The 15,477-nt window shown below is 45.1% G+C and overlaps 1 protein-coding gene across 1 annotated transcript; it reads right to left on the bottom strand.

Annotated features, from left to right (window-relative positions):
- Positions 1 to 4,066: 4,066 nt before the first annotated feature.
- Ykt6 (YKT6 vesicular SNARE protein) lies at positions 4,067 to 15,199 on the bottom strand. Its single transcript, XM_026399489.2, has 7 exons — positions 14,937 to 15,199; positions 11,676 to 11,758; positions 9,879 to 9,979; positions 8,926 to 9,030; positions 8,551 to 8,616; positions 5,470 to 5,571; positions 4,067 to 4,443 (listed from the first exon to the last, which is right to left on the bottom strand). Exons 1-7 carry the CDS (start codon positions 15,038 to 15,040, stop codon positions 4,408 to 4,410), a joined length of 597 nt encoding a protein of 198 aa, XP_026255274.1. The 5' UTR covers positions 15,041 to 15,199; the 3' UTR covers positions 4,067 to 4,407.
- Positions 15,200 to 15,477: the final 278 nt, after the last annotated feature.

Here is a 15,477-nt window from a genome sequence, read left to right as displayed (position 1 = left end):
CTGACCTGGCTCAGGCCCCTCCCCTGATGTTGCAGAGGGATGAGGCCCTATGTCCCTCTAGGGTGGCTAGTGGGTCATAGCAACAGCTGTCTTCACCCCTTGTCTGGGTCTCTCAAGTCCTCTGGGCTCCAGGCTGTCCACCCCAGACACTGGAACCAAAAGGCCTCCATCCCCAATGCCCTGACCTCTCTAGTTACCCCAGTGGCCTACACAGATGAGGCCAGGAAGGACAGCCTCTAGGCAGGAAGGAGCCCTAAGACCAGGATCCCTGAGTGTCCCATTGGGTCTCTCCTTATGCCTCCATGCCATTTGACATGGGCTATTCTGGGTGTGAGGACATGTGCCTGCCACAGCCATGCTCTATTCCCATAGATTATGCAGACAGCTGACACTCAGACCAGCATGGACATCAGGCAACTACTGTAGTCAGGAGGCTTCATACAGAGATTACAACCTGGAGTCCAGGTCAGAGATCTAGAGTGGTGGGAGCAGAGGGATGCCAGGAGACAACCCAGAAGCAGCCTTGGGCCTCCAGGGTCAGCAGGTGCTGAGGGGTCTGTCAGCTGACCTGGGTGCAAAGAGGAAAGGCTCCCAAGCCTTAGCCCTACATCTCCAGTCTAAGCACAGAGCAAATCCCTTTCTGTGAAAACTCTGCCAGGCCTTTCATGTTCTCAGGCTGTCCCCCAGCTGTCCTTCAGTTTCCCGCTATAGCCTATGTCTCAGGTGTAAAGTCTGCCAGAGCCTGCCTCAGAAACACCAACCCTGACCTGTGCCTCCAGAGCTCTGTGGATCTTTCTTCTGCCTTGGTGCCCTCTTGTTTCCCGGACACACCCTGGATAGTCCTTGTGGTCCTCCACACACATCTTCGTTTCCACTCCCCTCTATTTCTGCATCCCATGGCCTGTCCCTGCTGCCCTGTTCTTTATAACTTGTGCTTTCTAGGACAGAAGCATTGGCTTCAAAACAATCCCAGACACCAAACACCTATCCTTGGGTTCAGGTAATTTTGTGCGTCTGTGTGTGTGCTGCTGGGGTTGAACCCAGGACCTTTTGTGCATGTTAGAAAAGAGCTCTACCACTAAGCTACATCCCCAGCCCTTTTTAAACATTTTAATTTTCAGACAGGGGTCTAAGTTGACCAGGCTGGCCTTTGGAACACAGGGTCCTCCAGCCTCAGTCTCCTGAATAACTAGGATCACAGGTGTGCACCTCTGTTTCTGGCTCCAAGGAATATCTGATAAGACCACTGGTCCTATACCATCAATCTTGTCCAGTAGGAATGGGGATCCTAAGGGATCCCCAGAACTGGCCAAAGCTTCCAGTTATCTCCTTCACTAAGCATTTTGTTACAGACCCCCTTGCTCAGTGAAGATGCCCTTGATGTCAGCTTATTGGACCCTGTGTGCTACACCTGGTCAGAAGCTCCCAGGTATGAGCAGCAGGAGGCAGATCCCAAGAGCCAGTGCAAAAAAGATCTAGGCCAGTACCCACAGGTGCAGCCGTGATGGCACAGTATCTAGGGCTTTGCTTGTTTATCACTGTAATCAGAGGAACCTTTCCAGGCCAGGCCTTCCTCAGGAAGGCTGCAGCACATTACAGATCCTGAGCCTCCAACATGCATTATTCCTGAAGCCTTTTTACAAGATGCCAGCAGGGCAGCTCTGATGGAATTTTAGGGATAGCACCCAGGGTTAACCACCCTGGGCTAACCACTAAGCACTACAGGCAGGGACGCCAATGAGGCATTTCACTTTTTTTTTTTTTTTTTTTAAACTGGGGATTGAACCCAAGGGAGCTTTACCACTGGGCTGCATCCCCAGCGCCCCCTCCCCTTCAGGCTCAGGTTACCCCAAGCTATGACAGGTCCTCCGATAAGGCACACTGGGTCCAGGGCTGCTTCTAGGACAGGCAGAGGCCTCAGAACGACAATGATCAGCAGCTGAAATGACTCTCAATCTTCACATCCAAACCTGCAGGTCAGTTTTGCTCCTCAGGGAGCAGGATTCCCCATGTCCTGCTGTAGTTTCCATTTGTGCTGGGTAGTAAACTGAGTGTTCTCAGATCCTCTCGAAGGGACGCAAGGCCTGGGCCAGTTAGTTTCCTCCCCATGGCTCTGAGGCTAAAAAGTAGCTTTCCCCAGCTAGGCTCCCTGGGTCAGAGTTAAGACCAGAGGCAATAGGGCTTCTACTCTAGGGCTCCCTCACCTGGTTAATAGCAAAAAAGGAAAGAAAAAAAAAAGCGGGGTGGGGGGGGATGGTCGCTGCTAGAAAAGTGTGGAGAAAGGTTAAGGCACTGGGCCTGGACCTGCCTCTTCTGGACAAGATCTTAGGTCCCCCAGGTACATAGCCATTGGCTTCTCTCCCTGGAGGCTGAGCTGGGCTTTGGAAAAAGGGGTACCCTCTGAAGCTGAAAAACAGAGCACCAGGACCACTTTGTAGTTTCAAAAGACAATTTTATCTAGACAGGAACCTCTCAAACAGAACACAGAGAAGTTAGGCAGTAGTTATTAAAATACACTCTTGCCAAATGATTTAACATTAGAACATAACAGAGAGCAGGGAAATGTGGGGTGAGCCATCCGAGTCACCCACTCCTGCCTTCCTGCTGAAGGGCAGCCAAATGTGGGCCAGTCTCCCTTCCTCTTCCCCCAATCTCACACCTCTTCCACCTACCTACACTACTTCCTAATATCCTCCAGAGCAGGAAGGGGAAAGAGGAACCATCCTATTTCTTCTTTTGGGATCCAGGCACACTTCACTCCACTTCAGGTACCAGGACACAGGCTAGATCTGTGTCTTTCAGGGGGTCCTGGACTGACGATGTCTACGACAGTAGGAAAAAACACAGGCAGGCCATTCCACGGGGAAGACCAAAGCCCTTTGGCCAGTAGTGCCCAGAGAAAAAGGGCTATGGCTGGTAAACCAAACTGGAATAGGGATCTCAAAACACACAGCAGATCCCACTCTGCCACCCACCCCACACCCACATGCAGGCTCTCAGAGCAGCAGGGCAAACTCATAATAAGGCTCCTGAGGATGAGATGACACTGGTTCAATACTTGTAGATGATATCACTCCAGCAAAGGTTTCTGTTAGGACAGGAATCCCTGGTGTACTCTGAGCAGGCATCTTGAGCTTGAGCTTGAGCACAGTGGGGCATGAAGAAGCGGTTTGGTACTTAGCACATCCTAGGCCCACCCCCTGGACTGTTCCAGCCTGGTTCCGGAGATGGGCCTCAAGGCCAAGGTGGCTCCTGCAGGCACCAGTTCAGACCAATCCCGTAGCTGCCTCTGACCAGGAGAAGGCCTCATAGTCAGGTCAGTATAATTCCCACCATAGGAAGTTCAGGTGAGTGCTGGGAGGCATCAGGCTGCTGGCACCTCCTCCTGGTTTCCACAGGAAAGACTTATTTAGACGTGCAGGCCCCAGGCAATTGCCAAGACAGTCTTGTAGTGAAGAGGCAAACAAAAACCAGTTTTGAAAGTCTACAGCACCCACCACTTTGATACTAATGTTCAAAGTCAAATTCCAAATCAAGGCGGGTATGACTCCATGCTGAGCAGCTGAGGGCACCGGTGTGTGAATCTTCCCCTGAAGACGGGCACTACCAGATGACCATGCTAACACCAGGACAAGAGCCCCCTTTCCTGAGCCTAACTCCAGCCTGCTGGATGGCAGAGCCACAATCTTCACATCTTATCTATCTCAGCCCCTTCCAAACACCTCCCACAAGTCAACTTTATAGTACCGGGTAGAAGGTGTTTAGATGGGTCCTGCCCTTGGTGGAAGCCAACCCTTACAGAAAGACAAGCTAAACAACAGGTTGAGAATTTGTGAGACTTAGTAACCATTGCCCCCTCACAGGCCTTAGGCCTAAACTGCTGGCCTACCACCTGGTTCTGGCCACTGTGGTAAGCAGGCTCACCCCTATCCCCATGGTGCCCCAGGAGAGGCTTTCCCGAGTGTTCAAATTCTGCCCACCCCAGCCCTATCATCAGGGACCCCTCCCCCACCCCACTTATTGAAGAGTTAATATCATTAATGCACAAATGAAATCCAGAGGATACTGAGGATCAAAAAAGAGCTGGCTCTGAATTTCTTCCCATAGAGCCTTCTGGGGTTAGCTGAAAATGAGCCCTTCAGCATCTATGGGAGCCACTCAGAGTTTATGGTTTCGTTTTCCCAAAAATACACCTTGAGGCTAAATTCTTTCTAAAAATCACAACCAGACATACGAACTTGAATTTCCCCCACCCTTCCACCATCCCTTGTTTCTTCTGGGAAACTCCAAAATAAAAATGACCAGTCTGGACAGCTCCAGGTCCTCTTCTCGGTCGTCACTTCTTCCTCAGGACTGCAGTTCTGATATGAGTGATGGACGATCCAGTGCCGGCCTCCATGGGCTGCATCACATGATCGCACAGCATGAATTTTGTTTCCGGGCCTTGAAAGAAAGAAAGGGAACTGAAGGGTACTGAGGAAGGCAGGGCTTCCAATCTTGGCAGGTGTCAGGAATGGCAGATGAGACTCTGCAGCAGTCTAACAGGGAAACTAATATGAAATGGGACGGAAGAAAAGATATACCAGGACTGTCCTCAAGGTCTCAAGGGAAGCTGCCACCAGTAGTCCACAACCACACAGTTTCCAGTCTGAGATCCTTACCTCTTTTTTTTCCCCCCACACCCTATTAATGCTATCAAAGAGTGGATAAAATTCCTATTACACAAGGTACAAGCAAAAAACCAACAATGCAAATTGTATCTGCTCAATTTCCTCCACTCTTATCTTCCAATAACACTATCTGACCATGTTGGTAGTATTTCTTCCCAGAAGATGATCTTCCAGAGAACAGACGTGGTCCTACTCATGTTTGTGGAGATGGCTGTTATACTTTCTCTCTTGCTTTCTGGTCATAGATTGCCCTCCTAACCCCACTTGACCTCTCCAGTGTGCACACAAAAGTATGTGTACAAAGGCTAGGGAGACTCATCTCTACTACTATTCAATAATGGGTCAAAAGTGCCACATCCACTTAGGGAGACATGAGTACTGTTCCAAAAGAAAAGAGGCAGTCATTAAGAGCCATCCTGCCAATAAAACAGCTATTCCAAAGGGAAAAAGGACCTCCTCAGAAAGGGGAGCTACTGGCATTTTAAGGACTTTTGCCCAACTGCTTAGCCACAGAGGAAGGAGGACAAACTCCTGATCATAAGAACTGGAATCAATGTGGGTTCAGAAACGAGCAATGTGCAGCCTCAGAAGCAGAGAAGAGAAACTGCCTGAGTGAACTTGCTGCTGTTATGGGGGCTATGAAGTTTGTCTTAGGCTCCCATGCCCCAAGGACTGAAACCCATATCCACCCTGATTAAATGAATGAAGAAGGGTCTGACCATAGTACAGAATATCAGAAGAAACAAGCTACAACGGCCCAGTGGGAGAAGCCCAGGAGAGTCAGGCAGCAGCTACTCACAGTTTTATAGAAGGCTTTGGACTGTGTTCCCAGTACTTCTGATTTGGACACCAAGTCATCAAGCTTCTCGCCTCGCTCTAACAAAGACTCCATGGTGTTATGCTGGACAAAAGAGAAAAGAGAACTCTTTGCTCTGTTCAGTAAGCAACTGTTGACAAGAGACTTCGCGGAAGTTCTGAGGCTGGGGAAGCACCACCTCTCCAGCACAGATATATCTCTAAGTGTTAGGACTGCGTTTCAGAACAGTTACTATCCCAGTGGATAAAATAGGACATGGTGGCATTCCCACAGAATCTAGTTCTCCCAGAGACAAAATACCTCCCAAAATTGCTCCCAGCACATACTCAGATAAGCACTGATTTAGGAGAGTTCATGCATATGCTTATTTATATTTATACATTACTATGTGTGCATCTACATACATGGGTTACATGGGAGATGGGTGGGGCATTCTATGGGAAGAGAAAACCATAGCTAGACAATGCACACTTGCACTGGGTTGGATAGTGGCCCCCCCTAAAATTTACATCTACCCAGAACCTCTGAATGTGACCTTATTTGGAAAGAATCTTTGCAAATGATATTAGTGAAGATAAGGGCATGATGGATTAGGGTAGGTTCTTAATTTAATGACTGGTATCCTAATTAAGAGAAAAGAGAGTGGCACACACAGCAAAGGCCGTATGACAACAGAGGCAAAGACTGGAGCAATGTACCTACAATCTAAGGAACATCAAGGATTGCCAGCAACCACAAGACACTGGAATAAGGCCTAGAACAGACCCTTCAGAGCTTCCAGAATAAAACAGCAGCCTACACTTTGATTCCAAGACTCCAGAACTGTGAGAAAATACTTCTGTTGTATTTATTAACAGCATCTGCAAGAAACTAACAAGTTGGTAAAGCTGTGCTGTCTCAACCCAGAAGCTACATAGAGCTATCATGTACAAAAGATGAAGCAAGTCCAAATTGAGATATACTTCAAGTACAAACACACACAGTTGTAGAGACTTAGGCTCAGCATGCATCACACCCTCTTAGTGACTTTTTATTCTCACTACACGCTTAAAAGATAATATCTGGATATATTGGGTTTAATAAAAATATTAATACATTTCAACTACTTTTGAAACTACTAACAACTAAAACATGACTCCTATAAAATTCTGAATTACACATGACTCATATATACACAGTATATGTCCACTAGACAGCACTGTGATAGAATTCACCCTGCTTTTCTAAATGTCATCATTCTGCACTTAGGAAATAAGAACACCTTTTATCAAGGGGTAGAGGGATAGATCCCTCACAACAGTTAGCAAAGAAGCAGAGCTCAGCTTCTTCTCCAGATGGCCATTGATAAGGCAACTGTATGCACATGTGAAATGGTACAGGATGAAGAATCAGCAAGTGTTCTTTATCCCTATGCAAAGCTAAGCAACTCAGATTTTTAAAATAAAGTTAGCTGAATTAAAATATGGACACCAAGCTGTAATCCCAGCAACCTGGGAAGCTGAGGCAGGAGGATCTCAAGTTCAAGAATAGCTTCAGCAACATAGTGAGACCCTGTCTCAAAATGGAGTTCAGAGACAGTGTCCTTGGGTTCAACCCCTATTAAGGGGAAACTATTAAGAGGAAAAAATAAAGATACAGACACCAATAATCCAGATTTTACAACTGCAGCTAGAACAGGACTGGGTAAGGTTATCTACTGCTCCCCAGTGGAAAAAGGGGAGAGTAGATATCCCAGGTTCTGTATTTCTCAGACTCAGGCTCAAGCAGCACAAGGACGACTCAGGGCTTGTAGAGAAACATCATCTCAGTGATCAGAAAGACCAACAGGCTATATAAAAGATAGATGTTTGAAGACTTTCACAGAGGGACACTCTAATGCAGGTGATAGAATGGCAGTCACTGCTTCCTTGACAGTACTGCATCACTATCTAAACAAGGGCTGGCTTTGTGCATGCTCAGCTGGCAGCATGCCCCTGTGCCCTCAGGTCCCAGAGTAGTTCTCTGCCTTCCTGCTTACCAGAATGATTTTGGTCACATCTAACTTTCAGTTCAAAGCCAAGTTATTCATAGGTCTCTATGCCAGAGACCTATGTGGAAGCCCTAGGCTGGTTTTAAAAAATAGAAGACTCCAACCCCACAACCAGAAGTCTGAGCCCAGGATACAGTGTCTGCCGAAGCCATGTGGGTGTGGACAGGAGCACTTCACATCAGCTGTGGATTTTTTTCTGGGCTTCATATCCACACATTTATTCATCAACTGATAAGCACCAGGGTAAGCTACACATTGCACAGTGAACAAAGATGGAAAGATGCCCCAGGTGCTCACCTGGTGGTCAGGGAGACACTTTAACAAGCTGTGGCAACAGAGTGTCCTTCAGAAAGACCCCCAGCATGGTGCACTGTGTACAAACTGGGCAGTCAATGGTGTAATAGAGGATAAGGCATAAGTGTGTACACTTTATCCTGGAGTAGATTTGACAGCTGTTGAAGGATTTTAAGTAGAAGAGTGACAGATCAATGGCTACTGATTAGTAGATGATAGGAGGTGAGGGAACCAGTTAAAAGCAATTAAAAAAAAAAAAAAAGAACAAACCATTCCAAATCAGATTTCAGATAAACATGCAAGTTCCAGCTCATTCTACAATAGGCCTGTATTGCAGAATTTGGCTGCCTCTGGTCAGTGGAGTGTGCTTCACTCTGCCCCCTTCGATACTGATACTGCCAGGGGAAGCACCTGTCAGAAGTGGAGAACCAACTTAACAATGGCACTGGAGGTGGGAATAAAGTACTATAGAGGGCAACTCTGTAACTGCAGACAAGGAGTGGCCATGGAAGGAGGATCAAGGGATGCACTGGTTCTCAGTCTGATCCGTGTCAAACAATGGGTACTGTGAGGCAAGAGGCACAGGAGGGACACTCTGATGCAGGTGATAGAATGGCAGTCACTGCTTCCTTGACAGTACTGCATCACTACCTAAACAAGGGCTGGCTTTGTGCATGCTCAGCTGGCAGCATACCCCTGTGCCCTCAGGTCCCAGAGTTGTTCTCTGCCTTCCTGCTTACCAGAATGATTTTGGTCTCATCAAGTTCGGCCTGTACTTTACTCATGGGATCAGCTTCTCGGGGGTTCTAGGAAAGAGCCAAAATAAGAACAGTCAGTACTGGAGTGATTACCTAGAAAAAAACTCAAACCAAGGAAAATGGACTAATCTTCATAGTAAAAAAAGACACAACCTGTCTAAACACACAGCAAAGAAATGAAGTCTGTCTACAGCTTGGGTTCCCAAGTCTGAAGGCAGATGTTCTGTGTTTCTCAAACAGAACGTTTGAAAGAACACTGGCAAAAGAAGTCACCAGAACTGTCATGATGACTGGCCTTTTTAGGATCAAGTGGATTCTAGGCCACACAGTCTCTATAGTCTGTTTCTTTAAACCTACCTGGTATCTACTAAGGTGACCATCCAGGGCTGTGTAGTCGATTGTAGCAGGGGATCCTACTGGCCAGTTTATACTTTCAACCTGCTTGGAGAATTCATCTAGTACCTAAAAGACAAAGGAGCCTCAACAAGTCTCCCATTGTGCTTACCAGCACCCTCAGTGACAGGGCTTCCTCCTGAGCACCTTTCCCTGAATGAGGTTCACAGGCTCCCTAGAGCTCAGGGAAGGAAGAAGAGGACATCCAAAGGCAAGGGGACAATCTAGGTTAAAGTTTCTCTTTCCAAATGTTTCTTACTATTAAAACATATTGTAAGTAGTCTAGAATCAAAAGTAAAATATGCCCAGCTTGGGACGAACCTCATCTGGGAAATGATAAAGATGTTCACATTTAAAAATGACAAGATTTCCAGGGAAAAGGACACTGGCCCTCTAATTTTCCAAAGTAATTTTTCAAAAAATGGAACTATGTCCTTTGGATTTAAGCAACTATTGGATTTTATGTACTTGGAAGTATTTTAGTTCTGTGGGGACAGAATGAGTCCCCTTTCATCAAGTTTATATTTAGCAATCCACCAAGAAATTATAGAATGCTCAGGTGCTAAGAGCTTACATCAGGGGAGAGAGCTGCAGTGACTGCAGGAGCAACATAGAAAGAGTGAAAGATCCTCAGTAGAGGCATAGGGGGCAGGACTAGAGCTGTGAAAACCCAAGGCATAATTGGCTTTGGTCAGAGGAAAAGTACTATCACCCAGTGGCCTGGACATGGGTCAAATGAGGTTCAGAGTCAGTAGCAGTGAGGGAACATGAGCAGGAATGTCAAATTGTTTCTTGGTTTGGGCAGGGGAGATGGCTAAAAACATGTGGACTTTGAACCAATCATCCTGTGTGCTTTAAGCACAGTACATGATGTTCCACCCTCATCCTAGTCCAATCCAGACAAACCACATACTTACCTTTTCCAACAAGGTAAAGGCCACCCGGGATGGGTATTCACTGTCAGCAATGACCACACCTGCAAGATTGTCATTCCGAACATAGACATGGCACAGATACTCTAAGGAGACAAGAGATCAGACATATCAATAATGACATGAAGGTTTTGGACTACTTTTAATCCCCCAAATCAAAACATCACAATGCTCCCTCCTGCATTCTGGGTCAAATGAAGCCAATCTGAAGCAACTATGAAGCTCAACTCTGCTGGGTAAGGTTTGTGGAGGCTCTGTAGCACAGCTACACGGATCTAACCCAGAGTGCAGCCCAATACCTGCTTAGGACCAGTCGATGCCTTATCTATGAAGCCAAGGTTAAAATGAGCCACCAGTCAATATGTCCCCAGGAGCATTCCAAGTTATTTCCTTGAGCTCAGGACAGGCCTGGCTATGTCTTGGCAATTCATAACCTCTCTGAGGCTCTGTGCTGCTCCCAAATTGAAGGAAGACCAGACAAGACAAGAATCTTCTATTTTCTTAAAACAAAACAAAACCTTTCAGAGTGCCCAAAAGATAGGAAATTACCTTCCAGGCCACAGTTTGCCAAATTATGGCAATACTGCTCAACATGCTCCAGCCTATAGTGGGGGACTAGTGAGAGCTATCTGGAAAAAAAATTTAGCCACTGCTGACTGAGGTTTCTAGCAGTATTACACTAAAATTGTCATATGACCAAAAGGTATGATTTGAAAAAGGGATTCCACAAAATAGTCACAATCCATACTACTATTAATTTCCATCACTTTGAAGGGATTCAGAAATGACAGAACCACCTCCCCAAACAAGGAGAAAAAAAAAAAAGGATTACAGTTTACAAATAAGACCCTTCTTGTCCTTAAGGATTTGATTCAAAAGATTTCAATGCTGAACAACAGGAAAACAAATAAAAAGAGAAAGAATGTGAGCTCTTGAAATCAGAAAATGGATAGGGAATTATGATATATGCTTCCAGATTTCATATACAATCCAAAATATATTTAAACATGGGGTCAAAGTGTACATATTCCACAGAAACTAAGAAGCTAATCGGTGTCTGAGGAATCATCTTTAAGTAATAAAGCTGGGAAGGACAGACAGTATGAAGGAAAACTGAGAGAGAACACTAAATGTCTGTAATTCAATTTCACTTCTGTGATGCTCTTTGTGCAGGGATTTCAAGTGGAATATGTGTGTGTATGTGTGTGTGTGTGTGTGTGTGTGTGTGTGTGTGTTGAATACTGCCTATGATGTAAATGATATTTATATCATCAATTCAGTAACTCTACAATCAAGTGGCTTGAAGTCAGTGTGCATGTGATATGGTCTTTGTTTCTGCCTAATGAAATTACCATAACTCTTTTCTAATCTTAATATAACTTAAAACAAGTGCCTAAAAACTTTCATAAAAAGAAAAACAAAACCTATGGAGCACAGAATGAAGCATTACCTCAGTAGTGCTAACTAAAAATCCTTTTTTTGGTGGGAATTTGCAACTCTGGAGGAGAAAGGAAATATGAACGCTGTTTATTATTCCAGGAGAGTCAGATCCTAATCTTAAGTGAATCCAAGCTTTGGATTCTGGAATTTTATCTAGGAAGCTTAGACTTCAACAGTGAACATAGAATTCTGTGTAAATAGGAAAAGGAAGAGGAGAGAAGAGAGAATAAGCTAGCACAGAAGTGAGGTCCTAGTAGTTCTCTCCATGTGCTGAAAAAACTGTGTGCTGCCAAAATGTGGCAGCCAGGCTCCACACACTCAGAAGTTGAAGAGTCCTCTTACCTTGTTCTTTGACAGAAGCTCTGCTGCCTTTCGCTGAGCGCTCCACAATTAGTTGACTTGTGAAGGTCATGAATTCCTGAACACTAAGAAACACACACATATTTATTACCTTCTTCCTGTCACCTGTCCTTAGTACAATGGAGAGTGACCTCTGAGCTTATAAGTTAAGGAGACACTGCTTCTTGGTTTCATTCCTTTCCCTCTGTAGTAACAACATACACAGATACATAGGCACCTGTACACACACACACACACACACACACACACACAGAGAAAACCCACTACAAAGAACCCAAATACAGGGCTGGAGTTATGGCTCAGTGGTAGAGTGTTTGCCTAGCACATGTGAAGCCCTGGGTTCAATCCTCAGCACCACATAAAAAATAAATGACAGATATGACTTAAATGGTGGTAATAAATTTTATATCTGTCTGTCCACCAGTTCACCAAAACAATTCACTTTCAGATTTTGGAGGCATTTTCTTTGGGTTACCTTAAATTTAACAGTTGGGTCAGAGCATGGTTTGGGACAAAGTGAAAAAGCAGGAGGTAGCTTCTACTGGCAAAACCCCACCAACTTCCAAGAAACAGAATAAACAAACGCTGAATGAGAAAACATACACTAGTGACAAAAATCTGTCAAGAAGATATACAACCAGTCACTGCTGTAGCCATACAACAGACCCTGGCAATACCACACACCTCTGCAGTAAGTGCTGGCTCAAGTCTGCTGGGGCTCATCCACAGGACAAACCCCGCTCTTAAAGAAATAGAAGGAAACAGCTGGGGCTGAGGCTGTAGCTCAGTGGTAAAGTGCTTGCCTAGTATGTGTGAGGTGCTGGGTTCAATCCTCAGCACTACGTAAACATCTATAACTAAATAAACATTAAAAAAAAATTAGAAGAAGGAAACAGCCAAGATGAGGAAGTGGGAAACAGCTTATGCAAAGGCTGAGAGAAAAGAGAAGGTTCACAACAGTCCTAACAGAGCGATCTGGCCAAAATGGAACAGTCATAGGAGATGTTAAGGAGCCTCTGACTGGGGAAGCAATGTAAAGGACAGTCATGGCAACAGAACAGATTCCTTAAATGAAAGTCCAAATAAGGCTCCCACAGAGGCACACATAATCTGAAGACCCATCTCCAGGATCCCAGTTCAAATGTCAAGCAAGTTACTGTGCTGTGACTCATTTGTAAAATCAAAATTTGTGTGATGGTTAAATGCATTAACCAGGTAAAGAACTTGACACAATGTGTGGCACATAGTATTACTACATATTATCATCATGAGGGAATGATATGATCAAAATAATCATAGGAAAGAGGAAAACAATCTTTAAAAATGTTCAAAGAAAGAAGACTTTGCAGTAAAACTATAATTAGACAAAGGAAGACTTGCATTAATTGCAAGAGCCTGTATACAGGGTCAAAAGAGCTGGGAATCTATTCAAAGGTTTTGAGCTTGGAGTTTGGTAATCATGGGGCATGAATGATGGATGGGTGGCCTCACCAAAAAAAAAGACTCAGCTGGAATACATATGGCTTTAAGAGACACAATGAGAGATGTCCCTTTAGTGATAGTTATCTGAGAATAGTGTGGGGATCCCAAGAAGTTAGGTATAAGTCCTATAGTCAAATCTATGAGACTCTTCAGTATAAATGGAAAAAACAGAAAAGACCAGAGCCAAGATGGCACCAAAAGTTCCATCAAAAAAAAAAAAATGCAATTACACAAAGCAGAAAATAGAAGCCAATGGTAAAATGAAGTGAAACATTAAGAACTTCAAGAAGGAGCCAAAGATGAGGCACCAATTCCACCTTTGGGTATATGCTGAAGAAAACCATAAGCAGTGTCTTAAGAAAATATTTATACACCATATTCATAGCAGCATTATTTATAATAGTTAAAATGTGGAAGCAACCCAAGTGTCCATTAAAGATGAATGGGAAAGCAAAATGTAATAAATACATACAGTGAAATATTACTCAGTCTCAAAAAAGATGGAAGAACTTTAGAGACATTACAGTAAGTGAAATAAACCAGACTCAAATAGACAAATACCTTATTATTCCACATATATGAGTCCCTAGAATAGTCAAAAATCATAGAGACAGAAAATAGAATGACTGTTGCCAAGGGATAGGGGAGGAGGGAATGGAAAACTAGTATTAAATGGGCAGTTGCAGAAGATAAAAAGATGGATGATGCTGATGGTTGCACAACATGAATGCATTTAGTACCATTGAGTTGTGTACCTAAAAAGGTTAAGATGATAAATTTTTTGATATCTGTATTTTACCACAATGAAAAAAATAATTTTAAAAAACCCCAAAAGGAACAGATAGTTTCAACAAAATAACAACTGTTTTAGATCCAGCCAGCAAGCCACTGGCCACTCTCATCAAGAACAAATTGTTGCACTAAAGCAATGAAAACAATTTGCATGGCAGATTCCACCAGACTCTGAGACAAGGTTCTCCTGTAGGGTCCTTCTTTTTTTTTTTGCCTGAGTCACTCTACCGGCTCCCACAAATGGCCTGGGCATGTTATGGCACTTCTAATGTATACCTTCCTGCAATTAAAGTGCTCCAAATACATTTAAAAGCCTGTAGCCCTACACAGCCCATACTTTTCTTCCAAATCTTTGGTGTAGAACCCTTGTGTACTATTAGCGCCCAATCACTAAAAAGCACACAATCTGGGTTTGACTCCAGTTCATTTCGGTGTAACATCTTGGGGCTTCAGTAGCTGACTTTAACCATAAAAAGAATACACCAGTATCTCTCATACTGAATTGTTGGGAAGTCCCACAAGAAATTACAAAGGTGGATCTCTAAACATAATACACAGACTCCCTGATCATAATCACTGATTGGGTTCGAGACACTGATTTAAAATATACACTTCTGGGACACAAGCTATTAATTCAGAACATCTGGGCGTCAACTTTGGGAATCTGCCTATTTCAAAGTCCCATTCTAATTTTTATGCGGCAGAAACTTGAAAAACCCTGAGTACAGGACAATAGTGCAGAATGATGTAAGAAGGGCTGGGTAATGGAATGACATAAGACTTTTACGAGGGAGTGCTAAACGATTCCTCAGAGATACAGTCCGAACCAAAGAAGAAGCCATGACCAGGTTCCACTGCGGGAGGCCGAGGCGGACCCTGGCTCTCACGGCGTTGTCCCTAAACCTGGCCCTCCTCGAGGACTCACCCGACCCCTGGCCTCTGCCCGGCCACCACCGCCTGCCCGCTCACCTGGACCTCTGGAAGAAACTGAAAGAAGACACGTCGTAAGCGGCTTTGAGCAGTACTGCTTTGGGTTCGCTTTTGTAGAGGACACTAAGGCTGTACAGCTTCATGGCGCCAGGCCCTCGGGCCGCCTACCGGCTCCGCCGTGGGACCCACTTGTAGAGAGCACAGCAGCCACCGCCCGCTGGCGCCGCCGCCGCCGCACGGCGTACCAGAGGACGGCTGCTGACGGAGCCTCGCCGGCTTCCTCCTCCGAGTTCGGGATTAACTTCCGCTTCCGGTCTGGGCGGGCTCCTGAGGCCCGACCGAGAGAAGAGTGTGTTTATGTCATACCCCGGATGCAGAAGAGAGTGCCGGAAGTATGACGCCGCGAAGGGCGGAACGCATACGTGTGAGCCCAACTCCACCCGCCTGCCAGGAGGAGGCGACGTGTGGGCTGTGCTGAGTTGTCGGGTTTGGTGAGGTCCAGAGATCCCTCCTGTGCCAGTCACAATAGTGCTGGGCCGTCCAGGTCGTTTCTATTACCTTTTCTAGCCCTTGAGAGCAG

This window comes from Urocitellus parryii, chromosome 3, assembly GCF_045843805.1.
Source record: "Urocitellus parryii isolate mUroPar1 chromosome 3, mUroPar1.hap1, whole genome shotgun sequence".
NCBI lineage: Eukaryota > Metazoa > Chordata > Mammalia > Rodentia > Sciuridae > Urocitellus > Urocitellus parryii.
The sequence above is the reverse complement of the archived record's forward strand: the minus strand, read 5'-3'. Positions and strand labels throughout refer to the sequence as shown.

Bases quoted from the DNA above. Each gene is read 5' to 3' on its own strand.
- Ykt6 (XM_026399489.2), bottom strand. From the start codon at position 15,040: ATGAAGCTGTACAGCCTTAGTGTCCTCTACAAAAGCGAACCCAAAGCA. The intron at 9,980-11,675 runs GTAAGAGGACTC...TTGTCTCCTTAG, and splicing joins AGCTTCTGTCAAAGAACAAG to AGTATCTGTGCCATGTCTAT. The intron at 5,572-8,550 runs GTAAGCAGGAAG...TCTTTTGTCCAG, and splicing joins ATGAGACCAAAATCATTCTG to CATAACACCATGGAGTCTTT.